The sequence below is a fragment of the Schistocerca gregaria genome, chromosome 1 (assembly GCF_023897955.1).
Source record: "Schistocerca gregaria isolate iqSchGreg1 chromosome 1, iqSchGreg1.2, whole genome shotgun sequence".
NCBI classification, from domain to species: domain Eukaryota; kingdom Metazoa; phylum Arthropoda; class Insecta; order Orthoptera; family Acrididae; genus Schistocerca; species Schistocerca gregaria.
Window position 1 is genome coordinate 1023433732 of NC_064920.1, and position 23192 is coordinate 1023456923.

General features: G+C 42.4%; 1 protein-coding gene across 3 annotated transcripts in view; it reads left to right on the forward strand.

Moving 5' to 3' along the window:
• LOC126278966 (guanylate cyclase 32E) overlaps positions 1-23192 on the forward strand; it is an 829856-nt gene that overhangs the window by 661354 nt on the left and 145310 nt on the right. For all 3 annotated transcript variants that reach the window (XM_049979279.1, XM_049979262.1, XM_049979270.1), the window contains exons 14-15: positions 12733-12804; positions 20677-20848. In XM_049979279.1, the coding sequence (XP_049835236.1) occupies positions 12733-12804; positions 20677-20848 (244 nt within the window). The remainder of the gene's footprint in view (positions 1-12732; positions 12805-20676; positions 20849-23192) is intronic.

The window sequence follows — 23192 nt, forward strand, 5'->3', positions numbered from 1 at the left end:
CTCTATAAAGTTCCTCGAAAGGAACGTCTCCTTCACTCCACATTGCTTTCATAATTTAGATTTTGCTACATTTAGAGGAAGTTGCCTTTCATCAAGTCGTCTAGAAAGTTTGTCTAAGTCATTTTGTATCCTCCTACAGTCACTCAACCATGACACCTTCCTGTACACTACAGCATTATCAGCAAACAGCAGCAGACAGGTGCCAAACCTGCCCGTCCGATTATTTATGAATACACATAACAAGCGCAGTTCTATCACACTTCCCGGGGCACTCCTGACGATACCTACGTCTCTGATGAACACACGGGGACAAAGACATCGTGTTGGGACCTTCACTTAAGAAGCCTTCAAGTCACTCACATAACTGAGAACGTATTCCGTATGCTCGTATCTTCATTTGAAGTCTGCAGTGGCGCACGGTGCCAAATGCTTTTCAGAAAGCTAAGAATATGGAATCTGTAGATAGAATCTACCTTTTGCCCTTCATCCATGGTTCGCAGGATATCTCGTGAGAAACGCTTAGGCTGAGTTCCGTACGAGCGACGCTTTCTAAATCCCGTGCTGATTTGTGGACAGAAGCTCCTCCGTCTCAAGAAAATTTATTATATTCGAACTTAGAATATGCTCAAGAATTCTGCAGCAAACCAATGTTAAGGATGCTTGTCTGTAATTGTTAGCGTTCTTATATACGCACAGGGATAACTTCACAGCCGCTATTCCGGCAGTATCTCTTTCCTACGTTATAGACTTCATAGAAGCTCCGGTAGAAAAGCAGCTGTGATTGCTAGTTATACTTAGCGCCCGAGATCCACAGTTGTTATATTCGCTGCCCGTGAAAGGCAAGGTTCAGGATTCGGTATGGAGTCCATCAGATAGTCCAATCTGCCATAAAGTTCCAAAAAAACGCACACTCTGCTGTAGGATAAACGGTACAATCTTCTAAGTTGCCCGGCTGCTTATGGAACGAAATTTCAATAGCAAACCTCACCGTGAAGTTCAACGCATCTCTTGTAGCGCTTGCCACTGTAGTTTCTTGAGCATCTACGTAACACTCTCCCGCCGATTAAACGGTCTTTTAACGTTGGATCTTGGAACTAAAACCGATACAAAAGAGTTACATGTTTGCACCTGTTACTATCTTTCAAAGTACTCACCAGCGCTGTGTAGAGCCCACTGCCAGTGATGTGGAAGGCGTAGTATACCGTTAGTAGAGCATGTTCAGTTGATGGTGCGAATGGAGCGGTCTACTGGCTGTCGAATCTCTGGAACAGTTCTGAAGCGAATACCACGATGTGGTTCCTTCATCTTCGGAATAAATCAAAATTAGAAGGACTTAAGTCCTGAGAGTATGGTAGATGGCACAGTACTTCCCAGTCCCATCGACTGAACAGAGCTGCCTCAGTTTTCGCTGTATGTGCCCGCACATTGTCGCGCAATATGATGGGTGGGTTGCGCAGAAAATGTCGCCGCTTCATTCACAAAGCTGGTCGCAGGTGATACTCCAAACACTAACAGGAATACTGTGCACTGACGGTCTGCCGTTGAGGACCGTAATGCTTTAGGATAACACCATCACAGTCGTACACGAGAATCACCACTATTTTCACCATACTGGGGCTCTGACGCACTTTCAACTTTCGCGGCGAACCATAATGACGCCATTCGTTGGATTGGCGTTTTAGTTTTGGCTTCAGCCATTCGCTTCAGAATTGTTCCAGAAATTCGACAGGCAGTAGACCGCTCCATTCGCACCATCAACAGACCAGGCTCTGCTAACTATATACGACGCCTTCCACATCGCTGGCAACGGGTTCTACACAAGGCTGGTGACTACTTTGAAGGACAGTAACAGTGGCAAACATTTAACTCTTTTGTATCGATTGTGAATAAATAGTTGCCACTATTTGAAGTTCTAGAATCCTTACCAAAAAGAACTAATAGAATATATATATATATATATATATATATATATATATATATATATATATATATATATATATATATATCGAAAGGAAACTTTCTAGTTCATCAACATTGCGTACTCCAGAACCTCCACGAACAATGGCTACAGTAAACCATCCATTACCATGACCAAACGAATCATTAATATCTAAACTAAAATTAAGTCGACAACCACAGAAAACAGAAAAACAGAAGGTCCGTCCAGCAAGGCTGGGCTTCTGTTTTCTGAGCTTCTGTTTTGTATGGTTGTCGACTTAATTTTAGTTTAGATATTAATGATTCGTTTGGTCATGGTAACGGATGGTTTACTGTAGCCATTGTTCGTGGAGGTTCTGGAGTACCCAGTGTTGGTGGACTCGAAAGTTTCGTTGACAGAGACATTATTGCATTTCGCACCTACCATATGGCCCAACTTGCTAATAAAGACTTTGTTAAATCTGCTTATATCTCGCCTTCTGCTTTGTCTTTGTATACTCGTAATAGGAGGAAATTATCTCTTAATGAGGCTGTATTCATTTGGGTAAAAGGTAAAGGAGTTTGTGAATATTTCAAGTCTGTTGGTGATTGTACTGTATATTTCCATAAATAAATTGTTTGTATGCAAACTGATCTGTAGCGTAGCTGAGAACCGGACAAGGGTACATCTAGAACCGGGGGCTCAAGGATGCAACACCGTGTTACGCCTACAAAGGCGGCCAACGCAACCCGCAGACCATCTTACGCATTCTTGGCAGCGCGCCAGCGGCGGACTTAGCGCACAACGGACTGGAGCACCTAGTACGGCTAGTGCTCCCGTCCGGGATAACGCGTCGCTGGCAGTGTGAAATATTCCAAGTCCGACTCAAGGTCACGCGTTAGCGGACTTCTATATAAGCGAGCGAGCGCCGCGCAGCGCCTCATTCGCGCTGCTGCTGTTGCTGCACAGGCAACTGCATTGAACGCTGCCAAGATGCCATACAGAAGATACCGTCGCCTTTCTAAACAGACAGTGTACAAAACTATCGAGAACATTGAATATGCTACGACAGCTATATATATATATATATATATATATATATATATATATATATATTCTACTAATTCTGTTTGATTAAATATATTTTGTACGGGTCATCAGTATAGGACCCCTACCAAATAGTATTAATTCCTCACACATAAATAAAGAAAAGATGTTATGTGGACATGTGTCCGGAAACGCTTAATTTCCATGTTAGAGCCCATTTTACTTTCGTCAGTATGTACTGTACTTCCTCGATTCACCGCCAGTTGGCCCAATTGAAGGAAGGTAATGTTGATTTCGGTGCTTGTGTCGACATGCGACTCATTTCTCTTCAGTACTAGCATCAACCACATCTGTACGTAGCATCAACAGGTTAGTGTTCATCACGAACGTGGTTTTGCAGTAAGTGCAATGTTTACAAACGCGGAGTTGGCAGATGTACATTTTATGTATGGATTAGCACGGGGCAATAGCCGTGGCGCGGTACGTTTGTATCGAGACAGATTTCCAGAACGAAGGTGTCCCGATAGGAAGACGTTCGAAGCAATTGATTGGCGTCTTAGGGAGCACGGAACATTCCAGCCTAAGACTCGCGACTGGGAAAGACCCAGAACGACGATTACTTCGTGCAGTTGACGATAACGCTAATGCCACTGTCAGAGAAGTTGCTGCTGTACAAGGTAACGTTGACCACGTCACTGTATGGAGAGTGCTACGGGAGAACCAGTTGTTTCCGTACGATGTACAGCGTGTGCAGGCACTATCAGCAGATGATTGGCCTCCACGGGTACACTTCTGCGAATGGTTAATCCAATAATGTGTCAATCCTCATTTCAGAGCAAATGTACTCTTTACGGATGAGGCTTCATTCCAACGTGATCAAATTGTAAATTTTCACAATCAACATGTGTGGGCTGACGAGAATCCGCACGCAATTGTGCAATCACGTCATCACCACAGATTTTCTGGGAACGTTTGGGCAGGCATTGTTGGTGATGTCTTGATTGGGCCCCATGTTCTTCCACCTACGCTCAATGGAGCACGTAATCATGATTTCATACGGGATACTCTACCTGTGCTGCTAGAACATGTGTCTTTACAAGTACGACACAACATGTGGTTCATGCACGATGGAGCTCCTGCACATTTCAGTCGAAATGTTCGTACGCTTCTCAACAACAGATTTGGTGACCGATGGATTGATAGAGGCGGACCAATTCCGTGGCCTCCACGCTCTCCTGACCGCAACCCTCTTGACTTTCATTTATGGGGGCATTTGAAAGCTCTTGTCTACGCAACCCCGGTACCAAATGTAGAGACTCTCCGTGCTCGTATTGTGGACGGCTGTGATACAATACGCCATTCTCCAGGGCTGCATCAGCGCATCAGGGATTCCATGCGACGGAGGGTGGATGCGTGTATCCTCGCTAACGGAGGACATTTTGAACATTTCCTGTAACAAAGTGTTTGAAGTCACGCTGGTACGTTCTGTTGCTGTGTGTTTCCATTCCATGATTAATGTGATTTGAAGAGAAGTAATAAAATGAGCTCTAAGAGAAGTAATAAAATGAGCTCTAACATGGAAAGTAAGCGTTTCCGTACACATGTCCACATAACGTATTTTCTTTCTTTGTGTGTGAGGAATGTTTTCTGAAAGTCTGGCCGTACCTTTTTATTTGAATTCTGTTTGGTAAGCGTCCTATACTGATGAACAGTGCTAAAAAATCGGTCGAATAAGTGGCAGCCACTTCTTTCGTGGGTGAATCATATTGCCTAATTTCTGACACTGAATCCAATATTTTAGTTCTGAATAATCGGTATTTTTAGGTATTTGTTTGAACTCGGTTATAACAGACCTTTTTCATTTTTACTAGTAACAGGATAAAAAGCCGGCATATCAGTTCGCCATAACAGCAGTGATAAAATTTTTGTTTTTTAAACTAAACTTTTTTTAAAAAAACGAGTGGTGATGATTCTTAGAATCCCTATTGCACTGAAATAATGAATTATTGTAGAAATTGGGAAAAGCAATCTGCACTCTCTTTTTGCTTTAAAAGATTGAAAATGGGAGGTGGCGCCAGAAAATTGCGACATAATGTAAGGAGAGAATGTCTGGAATGTTACTTGGAAGCGAAGTTAAATTTGAATTATATACCCAGCTATCTTTTTCTTTTTCTAAAAAAAGAAAAAGAAAAGAAAATGAGGGTACACTCACACTACATATAATGCAACCACATTTACTATAATTATCAATGAAGTTGATTTTTTTCTATTTAACTATAAAACCACATTCCATTTAATATTACCACATTCCATTTAATATTACCGAGCATTACAACAGTTTCAAAATTGACTTCGTCTCATGGCTACAGTACTCTTCAAGTGTCTGATAAGGGGCAGTCAAATGCAAAAGGAAACAGTTCGTAGGAAAAAGTAAGGAAACTTTATTATTTCAAAGGCAATCATCTTAACTGGTAAAATATTTACGAGTGTCCCGCTGTGAGACTAGAAAAATGTTTGCAGGTGCCTGAAGACAGAGGATTGTACCCAGACGTGTACCTCTTCATCCGAAGCAAAGAGAATGTCTTTCTTCAGGGCTCCAGAAATATGGAAATCGCATGGGAAGAGATCGGGACTATATGGAGGACGTGTAAGGACTTCCCACCAAAACTTTAGCAGCATACTCGAAACCACCTTGGCAACATGTAGCCGGGCACACACATTTCGACTAAGCTGCAGAGGTTTCGGCGGGAAGCCCGATCTCTCCCCATGCGATTCCTTACATTTGAAGCCCTGTAGAAAGACATTCTTGGCCCTCGATTTTTTTCGAACAAAGAGGTACACACTTGGGCAACGTTTTTCCATGAAGGCACTGGAAAACTTGTTTCACACGGGGAGCGATGTATGACGATTATCTAGCACCGGGCGCCGCGGGTTTCTAATCCGCGCCAGACAGCATGGACCTCGAATACCACTGGAGGTCTGCAGCCGTCGCGCCGTAAGCCGTGGTTGCGCACGCTCCTCGCACGTGTATGACGTGAGGGTGCCACCGGGGAGCACGTGGTTCCAGCGGCCAGTAGCGACGTACCCTATCATGTATTTAAGCGCCCACCTCTCGCTCAGCGAGCCCCCACCACCATCCATGAGTCCTTTTGTATTCCCCTCCTCTGCATCCCCCACTTCCTGTCGCGTCCGCCCAGCACCCCCCACCCCTCTTATGGGTCCTCATCCTCCATAGGCTCCTTTCCCCCCTCCCCCCTTCGCTTTTCCTCTCCTTCTGCCCCTTTTTTGCTTTTCCATCATCTGTCCAGTTTCCCCCCACCTGCTCTCGGCTGTGGTATATTAGATATATTTAGTGACTGTTCAGTGTTGTTCGTCTTTCTCGTGTTGCGAGCAGAAACCATGCTGTCGCTAGGTGTGACTTTTATATCTTTGCGAACAGAAACCAGACTGTCAACGTGTTTTTTTAATTGTCTGTCTATTGTTTTACCTGTCTGCTTCATATGTATTTTATCATCCCTCTGTTCTTTGTTTTAAGTTCGACGATTTTTCTTTCGCAATGTTACGTTTAAGTCTCCGATTCTATCGCCTGTTTTTATTATTTATTCTCTTCATGTTTTTAACAAAGTCTGTAGGCTGAAGACAGGCATACTAAGCTGCTGCCTGCCCGCCTCCTCGGGGGGAATTGAAATTCAATAAAGAATAAGAGAAGCTCAGCGAGGCAGTGTCATACTCGTGTGAGTCTATCGACATCTCGCCTACAGACAGCGTGTTTACTTCGTTTCCGTGTACGAGTGGACGTTGTTGATTCGTGAGCTTTTCACTTGTGACCCCGTTGCTCCTTGCGTGTTGTTCGTAACGTCTTGCTCGGTCGTCCGTCGTTCTTGTCCGTCCTTTCCCGTTCGTTTTGTGTGTTCGCTGGCCGCTCCCGTTTTGTCCCGCCGCCCTTTCGTTCTCGGAAACTTCGCGACCGATCCGGTCGCGGTTACACAGATTACTTCTGAAATAATGAACAATTTACTATCTTGTTTCCATATGTTTCGTTTTCGTCTGAGAGCAACTTATACAGTACTTTACTTTTGGTAGAAGTAGCAAGATGGCTGCCTTTCTTGGTATAAATAGCAAGATGGCTCCTTCACTAAGACCGTACATAACCTATAGGTTAAAACAACTGCAGTGGAAGACCAACCAATTAGTGAATTTCAGGCCACTCACGGCATTTCACTCGTGGATTCGGTGTTCAGTCTTACATTCCAGCTTTTATTATCATGCGACAATGTTGAAATTCCTTAGTTTTTCCTCGTGCAAGAGTTATTAGCAAGTCTCAGCTTGTTAGGTGCAGCAAAACAAGTACAGTTTGTTGTTTTGTTGCTGATCTTACTTTAACATCTAAGCTAACTTACAACGAAAGGCAGGACACAATACACAATGTTTCCTACAACCAGCAACCATGGAACAGTAAGTGAAGAACCAAGTATGTCGGCTCACACACAGACCAAGAAAGTAGACTCAGTGAGTGGCTGCCAAAATTCAATTGACGAGAACGGTTGGCTGCTGCTTCGAAACATTGTGAACAATTAAATGTATCTTCTTTTCCATCACAGACTACACTGGAATCGTTCATATTGCGACTACTAACACGAAAAAATGAAAAAAATTCGATTTACGTCCTGAAGTAAAGTACTGGCAAACTTTTAAATTCTCCACCTTCGTAAATAACTTACTTTTCGGACAGAAAAGTTTAGGGGTACTCGCCCCCCCCCCCTCCCGCCCTCCCCAACGTTCCCAAGAGAGAGCACTCCCGTAATTTTATTGACACGCTATATACTTTGGAAGATAACTGAACCTTTCCTTTACTTTACGTCAATGGTCACAAACCTTTGTTGTCAGTAGACTACCGGTTTAGGTCTACAATGACCATCTCCAGACATGTTTTATAATTTATAAAAATATGTGGCCATTGACGTAAAGTAAAGGAAATGTATTCTATATTCGGGTCACTGTTCAATTCGTGACGATGTTGCAGCTTGCGAAACTGAATCTTTAATTTTGTGCTTACTTCGAGATGTAAAATTGATACCATCGAAAATTGATGATACCGAAATGTCTTCAGTTTGTGAACTTTCGCTCTCGCAGTCGCCGCGCCGTTCACTTCATCGTCTTTGCTGGAGACAATGAGACCGATTTATGCCACAGCCTCAATCCCTGTCTCGATCGTTGTCTCCTACTCTCATGTTCATTGGAACTTTGCAATCTTTGTTCGAAGTTTACGTTTATTACTGAAAGTAACAGCAATAAAAAGCCAAAAACCTTTTGTTTTAATCTGTGTTAAGTCAGGTTAAACTGGAGATGAAGAAAGTCAGTGTAAACGAAAACATTTTGTTTCAGTGATAACCGCATTTCTGTTGTGTTCGACAACAGCTGAACCTGACAGAGTTGAGGGAATACCATTTTTTCGATATTTCTTTGTCGACTATAGACGAAATCCGGAACGAGGCACAGAGATTTCTGCGTCTTCCGAGTGAGATTTTCATCCAGTGGCACATTGGTTAGCAATCTGGACTGGCATTGTGATTGATGGCACCTCAACGCTCCGTGAAGTTAAGCATTAGGACTTTCCACAGTTTCTCCAAATCCATTATGGTAAATGCCACAGTGATTCCTTTCAGAAAGGACTAGGATGATTTCGTTCCCCATTCTACCGCTATTCAGATGTTGTGGTCCGTCTGTGATGACTTCCTTCCAATTTCCTGCTACACTTTCCTGTTCAATGACACTTTTCTGCTGCTTTCTGAAAATCAATTCCCATAGGCATTTGCAGCCTAAAAAAAGGTATGAACTCATTCGTGAAAATTACGGAATATCGTCATTCGCTGGCATCAGTTTCACACTACACGATCTTTGAGTACAGGAGAAAATTTCACATTCTTCTGATACAAAAGACGACTATTAATTTTGCAGTTTTTTCATGTCGAACGTTGTCGTTGAAGTCAGTGCTTCTAGTGGTATGAGTCTGTCCTGAAGCAGGAAGACCCTCCGAAAATGGATTAAAACTCTCAATGGCTTTCTATGAGGGGCAGTCTAAAGCATTACTGCACATTGTCAGTGAACGCAGTTTTAAACACACATGAACAGTTTTGTTGTTGACTGACAGTGTTGTTCGGCAACGTTTTAAACTCTCTTTATTAAAACAATAGTGTGAGAAAACTGATGTCTCACCTGAATAAAGGAGTGGCTGTATGAACGTGTTTCATTTCTTCGTTATAATCCAAATTTATTATTCTATATTGCTGTCATTTAGCCATTCGTCCATGGTGACAGTATATGGAAATGAATCTCTCATGGAGAGAATATTAACCATCACAGAGTTGATATTGTCTTCTTTCGTTCAATCTCCGGCGAAACATGCTGTATAGCAGATTAACGAATATCCTCAATAGAAAAAGTCATCATATTCTCGTGTTTTCATCTTCCTCTCAAGAGCAAAAACTCTAAATCCAACCATCAATGTCTAACATCCTTTCTTACATTACTTAAGTCCATGCCGCCATTTTCTGAAAGTTCTCACAAAGAAAGTCTAGAGTCGCCAGCGTCTGGAAGCGCTGAGGAATGTCGGACACCAGTAGAAGTACTAAGCGGTAGAATTCCGTTTACCAGACGAACTACACTTGTCAGTAAGTTAACATTTGTGTCGTATTCCCTCCTGAGCAAAATTTCTGCCCTGACATCTACAGTGAAAGTTCCAACCGAAAGACGCGTAATCAGACATGTTTACCTGGAATATGGAAGTGAATTGCCCCACAAGGGAAATGTTACGAAATTCAGTTAGTGAATTGTCAGCGAAATAGAGAATTTTAAATAGGAATCGGATTAGAAAGTTGCCAGATGTGGATATTTTTTAAAGTGAATTTATTTCCTGTGAAATACTTGCCTGACAAATCAGATTTATTCAGCTTTATTTCACTATGTGACGGAGGTTCTTTTGTATTTTCGTGAGCAACTGGTCAAGTCAGGGAATCCGCTAAATCTTCCAGAATTTAGCAATTTCTTGCTATTTATTTTTAAAAAGAAAATATTTTACGAATAATTATTTTCTCCGTTAATATGATCTTTATACCTTTCTACGGAACGACAAATTAATTTTTTGTCACATTTTATTTGCCGTTTTATGTAGTATATCCCTCGATTTTTGTTTTCATCTACATCTACATCTACATCTACATGACTACTCTGCAATTCACATTTAAGTGCTTGGCAGAGGGTTCATCGAACCACAATCATACTATCTCTCTACTATTCCACTCCCGAACAGCGAGCGGGAAAAACGAACACCTAAACCTTTCTGTTCGAGCTCTGATTTCTCTTATTTTATTTTGATGATCATTCCTACCTATGTAGGTTGGGCTCAACAAAATATTTTCGCATTCAGAAGAGAAAGTTGGTGACTGAAATTTCGTAAAAACGTCTCGCCGCGACGAAAAACGTCTTTGCTGTAATGACTTCCATCCCAACTCGTGTATCATATCTGCCACACTCTCTCCCCTATAACGTGATAATACAAAACGAGCTGCCCTTTTTTTGCACCCTTTCGATGTCCTCCGTCAATCCCACCTGGTAAGGATCCCACACCGCGCAGCAATATTCTAACAGAGGACGAACGAGTGTAGTGTAAGCTGTCTCTTTAGTGGACTTGTTGCATCTTCTAAGTGTCCTGCCAATGAAACGCAACCTTCGGCTCGCCTTCCCAACAATATTATCTATGTGGTCCTTCCAACTGAAGTTGTTCGTAATTTTAACCCCCAGGTACTTAGTTGAATTGACAGCCTTGAGAATTGTACTATTTATCGAGTAATCGAATTCCAACGGATTTCTTTTGGAACTCATGTGGATCATCTCACACTTTTCGTTATTTAGCGTCAACTGCCACCTGACACACCATACAGCAATCTTTTCTAAATCGCTTTGCAACTGATACTGGCCTTCGGATGACCTTACTAGACGGTAAATTACAGCATCATCTGCGAACAGTCTAAGAGAACTGCTCAGATTGTCACCCAGGTCATTTATATAGATCAGGAACAGTAGAGGTCCCAGGACGCTTCCCTGGGGAACACCTGATATCACTTCAGTTTTACTCGATGATTTGCCGTCTATTACTACGAACTGCGACCTTCCTGATAGGAAATCACGAATCCAGTCGCACAACTGAGACGATACCCCATAGCTCCGCAGCTTGATTAGAAGTCGCTTGTGAGGAACGGTGTCAAAAGCTTTCCGGAAATCTAGAAATACGGAATCAACTTGAGATCCCCTGTCGATAGCGGCCATTACTTTTCAGTAAAGAATTACTCATAATTCAAGATACAATAACAATTCCTTCCTCAATCATCTCTCCCTCTAATCCTCCCCCCCCCCCCTCCCGCACCCTCGCCACTCTCTCTCTCTCTCTCTCTCTCTCTCTCTCTCTCTCTCTCTCTCTCCGTCTTATTCGGGCTGCGAAGAGTACTGAATTGTCCCCGAGAAAAGATTCAATCACTGCACCTTACATTTACGATAAATAAACTCTTGAGAAAGGAGACGATGCTATTAAGCATGAAAAGTCAACGCTAAAACTGTTTCTATTAGTTGCCCATACTATCACCAGTAGATCAAATTCAAAGTGCTTTGCTTGCAGACGGACAATAATATAATACCATGGCAGAATAGCGGTGAATAAGTTTCTGCAGCAGATAATCACTAAGTCGGAGTTCACTACTTTTATTTTTTTTTCACTGGTAGATTTTAAATAGTTCACTAACCAGAGATAATGAATTAATATTGAATGAATTAGTTATATTACTGACAGAATGTCGTCAAAGTGATTACGATCAATACACGTCGTCACGACGAAAGAAAATAGGACCAGGTCGGTTCTTATAAAGTAATCTCATGTTCTAATTTTTAACGCTTCAAATGCATGACACAGATTAATAAAAGATTATTTATGAAAGTTCCCTCAGAGCAACAACGATTATCAAAGTAATCCTTCAGACACAAAAGGAAGGGCTGTCTTTACTTAACAGATCTTTTGCTGGGTGTTATGAAGAAAATGTGGTGCAACCCACGAGGCGATATTTCAAGAACAAAAAATTTTAAGAATTTCGAGCAGAGCAAGTTTATAAATACATTTGATATGTGTAGAAGTTTGAAAGAGAGTTGAAGCGTTATCGATTAGTTACACATATTTCTAAACGTATTGATGACTCGTTCTGTGACAATGTACAGCGTGCTCAAAGAGTTTCCTCCATGTCAATATCAACACAAAGTTTTGCATACTATCATGACAGGCTCCAATTTAATTGTCTAGCTATTAGTTATTGCCAAAAAGAAAGTTCAGTATCATACTTCCGAAATAGTCAATCTCTTATTTAGATCACAGGTGTGAACCACAGTGCCGCTGACAGAGCTTTTCGCTAATTGTAGACTTTGTGACAGCATATCACCAGAAATGGATGTGCACAGTACTCGTAAATGAAGCAGGTAGCTGATCATATTAGCAATTTGTTTCTTAAAGGGAAACATTTACGTGCGTTACACTCGTGCCTCGTGCATTGCAGAGGTAGCAACATTGCAACAAAATGTATTGGAGAATACTGCTGATTTCATAGTCAGATACGTGTGAAAACTGGATATGCATCCTTCTTTTCATCGGTTGTAAGTTTGTAATATGTATTTCTACTGTAAGAAAAGTGCACCTCGGATTTCAGTAATTTACAATTTTTATTTTTCAGGATATCCTTGAAAACGAAGATGTGAAACTGGATAACATGTTCATTGCCTCGCTTGTCGGAGATATTATTAGGGTATGTATTCATCTGATCTTTAATGTAAAAATAATTTTATGCAACCTATATTTCTATCAATCTGTCGAAGCTTTCGGTTTGAAAATAACACTCGAAACGATAGGAATATTTGTCAAATTACAAGTACTAGCAACTATTTCACAATGGTACCTAAGTGTTAACATCAAATTTTTGCAGTAGTGTACCTATTCCACGTTACTAGTGTTGATCTCGCAGAATCAGAGTCGTTTGCTGCAATGCACCCGCATCTTCGTGCCCAATAAATGTCCATGATAAAGTATTGCCTGACGATAACTGCACAAACTAATAATCAGCAACGGATATGATTGCGGCTACCAAATGGTACAAATAAAATGGAAATGCCGTGTGGTTAGGGCCTCCCGTCGGGTGGACCGTTCACCTATTGTAAGTCTTTCGAGTTGACGCCACGTTGGTGACTTGCCTGTCGATGGCGATGAAATGATGATAAGAACAACACAGCAGCCAGTCCCTGACCGGAGAAAATCTCCGACCCAGCTGAGAATCAAACCCGGGCGGTTATGTATGCCATTCCGTCGCACTGACCACTCAGCTACCAAGGGCGGATTCTCTTATGTGATAGGACAACACGAAGAACGTTCAGTAAGTAATGCAACACTTTTTTGTCGAAATCAGATTGGTTTTATTCAGGATTTCAATGCACTATATTAATAAGTACTTCGTATGTATTACTAAGTACTATGTACTTAAAATAATGAGCCATGATCACTGCCAACCGAGAGACTGAATGCTGGCTGAAGACCTTGCGGCTATGTTACACAGTAAAGGAATTGTATGAGCGAAGCATAGACGAATGGTAAGTCATTCTACCGACAACAAGCCGTAATTTTAGAAATCCACTGACAACATCGACGTCGACAAAGGAAAGATTGTTGTGGCCCGGCGCCTTGGAACGAGCTTCTCGGAAACGGTCAGCTGTTCGCGTCTTACTGTCGTGAAAGTCTATGGAAAGTGGTTGCAGGGCGATGAAATTACGTGTAGGCGACAAATTTTGGACGTCCATAGCTCAGCACAGAACACGGCGTTTGGAGACCTGTCCACTCCGTATAGCAGAGTAGCCGGCGATCAGGGGCAGATCTGGATATACATTACGGGGCGAATTCGGAAAGTTAGGTCCGATTAGGCGCGGAATGGAAACCACTGAAAATCGGTGCAGCTTTCCACACATGTGTTGTGCAGTGTCTTTCATGTACCTGTCGATCGCTTCACGTCGCTCTTTTCAGCTGAGAGCGCAAAGTGATCATGTAGAAATTCCTAAAACAACACTATCTCCCGCCAAGTATCTGTATCTAGTGGGCCATTTCGTCTGAAGCTATGCAGCACACATAATATAAATGTCATACGTTTCTTTCCTCAAGACAATTTCCAGCCGTATTCTACAGGGGCAATGAAGATGCTCCTTCAGCGTTTTCAATCAGAAGTGTTCCACCGCCCACAATACAGCCCTTAATTGGCTCCCTCCCGCGTACATCTGTGCTCACATGAAACGCTGGCTACGAACAACAACCAAAGGCAGGCCAGCGTAGAGAATTGGCGGAAAGCACAGGCGGCTGCTTTCTGTGACGAGGGAACTGGGAGCAACGCCTCGTCAAATGTCCAAGTCAGAGTGGCGACTGGTTAGAGAGGTAGCAGGAAGGCGTGGCTAACTCCTACGAATAAAAATTTTTGATTTTCGCTTTGGTTTTCACACATTACTTTCCGAATATGCCTCGTACAATCCTCTTGCAGGCGCAAGAGTTTCTGAGCAACCAAGTCAGAGCACATTGTTGAACATGGGCTTCACAGCATAGGACCTTTACATGTTTCCATGCCGACCGAACTGCGACTTCACTGGGCACAACATCACCGCGATTGCACTACCGGTCATTAGAAACTTGCACCCTGGCCTGGTGAACCGCTTCTCTTGTTACGGTAGGGCGATAGGCGCGACCGGATCCAGCGCCATCTTGGAGAAAAACTGCTCGTAACTTGTACCACACCACAGACACAGGCCGTTCAGGTCCAGCTTTTGCTGTGCTGGGCCATTCACCTGGGCTTACATGGGACCTGCAGTAATAATGAAAGGTACCACGGCAGCTGTGGACTGCACTAATATTAACTGCTGCCCACTTGCACCCCCCTCCCCCCCATGAACCATGGACCTTGCCCTTGGTAGGGAGGCTTGCGTGCCTCAGCGATTCAGATAGCCGTACCGTAGGTGCAACCACAACGGAGGGGTATCTGTTGAGAGGCCAGACAAATGCGTCGTTCCTGAAGAGGGGCAGCAGCCTTTTCAGTAGTTGCAAGGGCAACAGTCTGGATGATTGACTGATCTGGCCTTTTAACAATAGCCAAAACGGCATTTCTGTGCTGGTACTGCGAACGGCTGAAAGCAAGGGGAAACTACGGCCGTAATTTTTCCCGAGGGCACTCAGCTTCACTGTATGATTAATTATGATGGCGTCCTCTTGGGTAAAATATTCCGGAGGTAAAATAGTCCCCCATTCGGATCTACGGGCGGGGACTACTCAAGAGGACATCGTTATCAGGAGAAAGAAAACTGGCGTTCTACGGATCGGAGCGTGGAATGTCAGATCCCTTAATCGGGCAGGTAGGTTAGAAAATTTAAAAAGTGAAATGGGTAGGTTAAAGTTAGATATAGTGGGAATTAGTGAAGTTCGGTGACGGGAGGAACAAGACATTTGGTCAGGTGAATACAGGGTTATAAACACAAAATCAAATAGGTGTAATGCAGGAGTAGGTTTAATAATGAATAGGAAAATAGGAATATCGGTAAGCTACTACAAACAGCATAGTGAACGTATTATTGCGGCCAAGATAGATACGAACCCCACACCTACTACAGTAGTACAAGTTTATATGCCAACTAGCTCTGCAGATGACGAAGAAATTGAAGAAATGTTTGATGAAATAAAAGAAATTATTCAGGTAGTGAAAGGAGACGAAAATTTAATAGTCATGGGTGACCGGAATTCGGTAGTAGGAAAAGGGAAAGAAGGAAACGTAGTAGGTGAATATGGATTGGAGGTAAGAAATGAAAGAGGAAGCCGCCTGGTAGAATTTTGCACAGAGCACAACTTAATCATAGCTAACACTTTGTTTAAGAATCATGAAAGAAGGATGTATACATGGAAGAACCCTGGAGACGTTAAAAGGTATCAGAGATTATATAATGGTAAGACAGAGATTTAGGAACCAGGTTTTAAATTGTAAGACATATCCAGGGGCAGATGTGGACTCTGACCACAATCTATTGGTTATGACCTGTAGATTAAAAGTGAAGAAACTGCAAAAATGTGGGAACTTAAGGAGATGGGACCTGGATAAGCTGAAAGAACCAGAGGTTGTACAGAGCTTCAGGGAGAGCATAAGGGACCAATTGACAGGAATGGGGGAAAGAAATACAGTAGATGAAGAGTGGGTAGCTTTGAGGGATGAAATAGTGAAGGCAGCACAGGATCAAATAGGTAAAAAGACGAGGGCTAGTAGAAATCCTTGGGTAACAGGAGAAATATTGAATTTAATTGATGAAAGGAAAAAAATAAAAATGCAGTAAATGAAGCAGGCAAAAAGGAATACAAATGTCTCAAAAATGAGATCGATAGGAAGTGCAAAATAGCTAAGCAGGGATGGCTAGAGGACAAATGTAAGGATGTAGAGGCTTATCTCACTAGGGGTAAGATAGATACTGTCTACAGGAAAATTAAAGAGACCTTTGGAGATAACCACTTGTATGAACATCAAGAGCTCAGATGGAAACCCAGTTCTAAGCAAAGAAGGGAAAGCAGAAAGGTGGCAGGATTATATAGAGGGTCTATACAAGGGCGATGTACTTGAGGACAATATTATAGAAATGGAAGAGGGTGTAGATGAAGGTGAAATGGGAAATATGATACTGCGTGAAGAATTTGACAGACCACTGAAATACCTAAGTCGAAACAAGGCACTGGGAGTAGACAACATTCCATTAGAACTTTGGACAGCCTTGGGAGAGACAGCCCTGACAATACTTTACCATCTTGTGAGCAAAATTTTTGATACAGGCGAAATTCCCTCAGACTTCAAGAAGAATATAACAATTCCAATCTCAAAGAAATCAGGTGTTGACAGGTGTGAAAATTACCGAACAATCAGTTTAATAAACCACAGCTGCAAAATACTAACGCGCATTCTTTACAAACGAATGGAAAAACTAGTAGAAGCTGACCTCGGGGAAGATCCGTTTCGATTCCGTAGAAATACTGGAACACGTGAGGCAATACTGACCTTACGACTTACCTTACAAGAAAGATTAAGGAAACGCAAACCTACGTTTCTAGCAATTGTAGACTTAGAGAAAGCTTTTGACAATGTTGACTGGAATACTCTATTTCAAATGCTAAAGGTGGCAGGTGGAAAACACAGGGAGCGAAAGGCTATTTACAATTTGTACAGAAACCAGATGGCAGTTATAAGAGTCGAGGGACATGAAAGGGAAGCAGTTGTTGGGAAGGGAGTAAGACAGGGTTTTAGTCTCTCCCCGATGTTATACAATCTGTGTATTGAGCAAGCAGTAAAGGAAACAAAAGAAAAATTCGGAGTAGGTATTAAAATCTATGGAGAAGAAATAAAAACTTCGAGGTTCGCCGATGACTTTGTAATTCTGTCAGAGGCAGCAAATGTCTTGGAAGAGCAGTTGAATGGAATGGATAGCGTCTTGAAAGGAGGATATAAGATGAACATCAACAAAAGCAAAACGAGGATAATGGAATGTAGTCGAATTAAGTCGGGTGATGCTGAGGGAATTAGGTTAAGAAATGAGACACTTAAAGTAGTAAAGGAGTTTTGGTGTTTGGGGAGCAAAATAACTTATGATGGTCGAAGTAGAGAGGATATAAAATGTAGACTGGCAATGGCAAGGAAAGCGTTTCTGAAGAAGAGAAATTTGTTAACATCGAGTATAGATTTAAGTGTCAGGAAGTCATTTCTGAAAGTATTTGTATGGAGCGTAGCCATGTATGGAAGTGAAACATGGACGATAAATAGTTTGGACAAGAAGAGAATAGAGACTTTCGAAATGTGGTTCTACAGAAGAATGTTGAAGATTAGATGGGTAGATCACGTAAGTAATGAGGAAGTATTGAATAGGATTGGGGAGAAGAGAAGTTTGTGGCACAACTTGACTAGAAGAAGGGATCGGTTGGTAGGACATGTTCTGAGGCATCAAGGGATCACCTGTTTAGTATTGGAGGGCAGCGTGGAAGGTAAAAATCGTAGAGGGAGACCAAGAAATGAATACACTAAACAGATTCAGAAGGATGTAGGTTGCAGTAGGTACTGGGAAATGAAGAAGCTTGCACAGGATAGAGTAGCTTGGAGAGCTGCATCAAACCAGTCTCAGGACTGAAGACCACAACAACAACTTACACCCCTACATTCTTGATGTTTTCCCCGACAACTGTGGCACTTCCTACAGGAGTAGCTGTCTCTGTCATAAGGCACGTGTTACCGTAGTTTGAGAAGCACAGTAGTGAATTCACATTGATGTCTTGGTCACCAAACTCGAGTTATTTGAATGTAATTCAACGACTTTGGGTCCCTGTTACGACCAGCCCTGCAGTCACTAACCATTGCTACTTAATTTACAGGATTACGTGACCTGTGCGTAGAAATCAGGTACCACGTACTTCCGGAAACCTACCAACGTGGATTAACACACTATTACCAGGCGGTCCTAATGTCTTGACGCTTCAGTGTATACTGGTTCTCGGCATCACAGCAGAAAGCAGGGTGGGCAAGGCACACGATATCAATGCATTCGCTGACAGCTTAATTGCTAAAGCCTACCACGTGGAACACTATCTCCGAGGCCGTGTAGGCACAGGGATTTTCACGCACTTCCATTTCAGTGGTGTACAATTAGTTCTTCAGATGTGGTAAAACCGCTACCCCTCGCCTAAAGTATCGTGGGCAACTGCACGTTGTCGCGGATGATAACGGCGGGTAATCGGGCCCCAGTACAACAAATCTCTGGTTGAAGCTTCCTGGCAGATTAAAAATGTGTACCGGACCGAGACTCGAACTTGGGACCTTTGCCTTCTTCGGACAGCGCACACACCGCTGCAGAGTGAAAAATTTCATTCTGGAAACATCCCCCAGTCTGTGGCTAAGCCCTGTCTCCGCAATATCCTTTATTCCAAGAGTACTAGCTCTGCACGGTTGGCAGAAGAGCTCCTGTGATGTTTGGAAGGTAGGAGACGAGATACTGACAGAATTAAGCTGTGAGGACGGGTTGTGATTCGTGCGTGGGTTGCTCCGTCGGTAGAACATTTGCCCGCGAAAGGCATAGGTCCCGGGTTCAAGCCTCAGTCTGGCAAACTGTTTTAATCTACCAGGAAGTTTCATATCAGCGCACACTCCACTGCAGAGTAAAAATTTCATTCCGGAAATGTTTCGTTAGTTGTACACAGGAATGTAAACGATTAGTCATACCATCCACAATGACTCCCACACTATGTGGTACCAACCCGACACCATACTGTCTGCATGTGCTCTCATCATACGCCACAACACACAGCGAAACGGACGGACGTAGGAAGGTCGCTATTTGGTCCCTGTAGCATGGAAAAAGATTGTCGATGGCAAGGAACGAAAAAGCCGGAAAACGCACGAGTCGCTACATCTCACTCGCTAACAGAGCACCGTTCGAGGAATAGGCCAACCAATAATGTCGTGAGCAGAGTGTCTACACTGGTTGCAGTTACTTCTGGGAGTATGCGTACGAAACGATTTGAAGTGGTATGGTCATATAAAATTAATTGTTGGTAAGGCGGGTGCCAGGTTGAAATTCATTGGGAGACTCCTTAAAAATGTAGTCCATCAACAAAGGAGGTAGCTTTCAACCTATACTTGTATTGCTCATCAGTGTGGGATCCGTACCAGGCCGGGTTGCCAGAGGAGATAGAGAAGATCCGAAAAAGAACGGCGCGTTTCGTCACAGGGTTATTTGGTAAGCGTGATAGCGTTACGGAGATGTTTAGCAAACTCAAGTGGCATACACTGCAAGAGAGGCGCTCTGCATCGCGGTGTAGCTTGCTGTCCAGGTTTAGAGAGGGTGCATTTCTGGATGAGGTAACGAATATATTGCTTCCCCCTATTTGTACCTCCCGAGGAGATCACGAATGTAAAATTAGGGAGATGCGAGGCTTTCTGTCAGTCGTTCTGCCCGCGAACCATACGCGACTGGAACAGAAAAGGGGGGTAATGGCAGTGGCACGCAAAGTGCCCTCCGCCACACACCGTTGGGTTGCTTGCGGAATATAAATGTAGATTTAGATGTAGAACTGAGTAGGCCTCTTTGTCATATCTCTGACTGGGGGAAGATACCTGAACATACTGTTCGACCGTGTTCGTTCGTTGTTCGCCTTCAAACCAGCCCCCAGACGATAATCCACCCCATTAATCCCCATATTTGTCAAAATGGATTCTTGTATAGCTGGCAGTTCTCGCAGCTCATCCCTGTCGTTCAGTTATATGACACCATCGATCGAGATGTCCATTCGACGAGTCATTACTAGTATCATTAGGGCGAAACTGGTAAGAGAAAATTGGTGTCGTTAATCCAGAAGCTCATGAGTACAGGTTGTCCAACATTATTTTGTATCCACCTACGATAGAGATACGTTTATAAACGGCATCACAGAATCGTGCCTTATGGGACGTTTTGGAAGTACGCCATTTTAAATTATTATCTGTGTTGAGGTGCCTTCATTTTGTAAATATGGAAACATGTTAGCTTACAACTCTTACGTTGTGATTAAATCCCACAGTAACTTTGGTGCACACTGTATGCAGGGCATGCTGTACCTGCACGAGTCGGCGATCCGCGTGCACGGCAACCTCAAGACGTCCAACTGCCTGGTCGACTCACGTTGGGTGCTTAAGCTGGCCGACTTCGGCCTGCACGAGTTCAAGGCGGGCCAGGAGGAACAGACGGACGCGGCCACCGTCTCTCGAAGGTGCGAAGGTAGGCCCAGCCACCAGTAGTCCTCACTGTTCACACAGCTTCTTCGCACGCACTTGTCCATTAGGTGAGGTTATCGCGCGGAATGTGAGGGGTGAATGGGTTATTAGCTAACTCAAAAATCTTGTGTAAATCTAGGGGAACAAAAGCCTTGCTTGTCTTCCTTCATATCTCTATGTTTGCAAAATAGCTGTCGCAGCTCAGAAAGCTATGCCACTTAGCCAAAAACCTGTTCGTCATATGTACAGTTGTAAAACTATCGTACGCCACCGTAGAACATTATAAGTAAGCGTAGACAATGGTCGTTTTCCTTTCGGCTTTGGACAGTTAAGATCATGCCTGCAATACCTCTATGTTAGCTGTGTTGCATAACTGTCAGGCGTTACCTCATAACAATCTGTTTCTTTACGTTTCTTTACATATGCGATCAGTGTCTTCCCCTAAAAACTGGAAGCGGTAAACGGTGTAGAAACTGTGTGAGGGTATATAATGGGCTGGGTAACGTACGAAACATTTTTGTTCTACATAGTTATCTTCCCATCTGTTAGTTAAAAGTAAGCAGTGTTTGAAACTGTCAATGTCTAATTCAGGTTTTATTCGACAATTTTTGATTATTAACGAGTAACAAATGGCTATGATAATAAAACTAAGGAAAAAAATTCAGATTTATCACATAGCTCTAGAAAATTAAGTTTCCTCAACAAATAGGTAAAAATTAGATAAAACGTAAAGCAATGTGTCAAACGTAACTTCAATACTTTGTCGAATTTACATAAAACAAGTTTTTGTTATTCAACCTCCACATTTATAGATAATAACACAAAATCCTTGCCATTGACCGCGATTAATAATGTTCTATTGAGTACAAAATAACAACACTAATTGTATGCATATTTTTTATGTTTTGCATGGAAACACTACTTGAACCAAAAGTTGTTGTTTTGGTTACATAAAAGCGCAGAAGGTACACGATAAACTAATTTTAATTACGCAGAAAATGCAGCTTATATTCCGTAAAGATAAGTAATACACAGTGAACTAACACTGGCTGATGTGCGCTTTAATCCTGTGAAAAAAAGAACAACCTAAGAGAATTCTTTGGCTCCCAGTTTCTCTCTTACACATTGATTTATCTTCCTTTCCCTACTAACGCCATCAATATTGCCGGTAATCCTACCATCTACAACGTCATTCACGTAGTGTACCAAAACTAATCGTAGAATGCAGCTATTCCTGTCTAAATAGAGGAAACCTTGACGCATGACACATTTAACTCCAGAGAATGTTTGAAACATTTTTAACGAAGCATGGAACAAGTATAGGGACGTGCAACAGGTACCAAGAACAGACTAGCACTAAAAACAAGGTTTGTGAACGAATGGACTTAGAACGTACACCAATTTCACTCTGAAGTTGTAAAACACGGAGACTGTGGGTATCATATTGGAATACACATTTGCATCACAATAATTAATTCATTATATTAATAAGTACACTAGCATATCCACAACGTTAATCTATCCAAAGCTAATACGGCATATAAAAGCTGTCGGAAGTAACAGAGGAACAGATAATTCAATAATTTGAACAGCGATATGCAGTAGAACAAAAGATTTTAAGCGGCGTATGAGGGGCCGATGAGCCACCCTTCCAGGAGAAGGTAGATACATTTGAAAAACTGTCAGCCATTTGATGCCTTAAAACTGACCAGAAACACTGCAAAAATGGTTGTAGTTGTTATTGGAGCCATATAAACTGCTGGTACAAAAGTAGAATTTACAAGTGGAAGGAAGACTGCTGACACAACAGGAAACTTTTATTTCTTTCTGAGTCATCGACGATGTGGGATTTTCGAAATACTAAACACTTGACGTTACACTTCAGAGAATGACGTGCGATCTACCTTATCTACTGCAACCAAGGGACAGCAAAGAAAGCAAGAAACGAAGAAAAATATCGAGGGGGAGAAGTGTGGAGGAGGGAAGCAAAGGTTATAGTATGGTTTGTAAATGACATACATCTTGCTCTTCATGACACCCATGCACTGTGGAATCCAAAGGAGTGTCTGGTAAGAACAGACACTGATTAAGAATAAATGAAACATGAATTGTACAAAAACATTAAATTATTACTTATCTATATTTAGGAAGGTAGTAGAAGGAAGACGAAGACAGTTTCCTTCGTGAAAACAGCTCTAATTGCATCTCACAGTAACTTGAATATTCTGTAGTAAAACGGTAGCAGATCTCATGAAAGACTTCATGTCAAAGATGATAAACTGTGTCCCAGCAACATAACACTCATGTCCGACAGCTTCGGAGCATTGCATTACTGTGGGTCATTAATA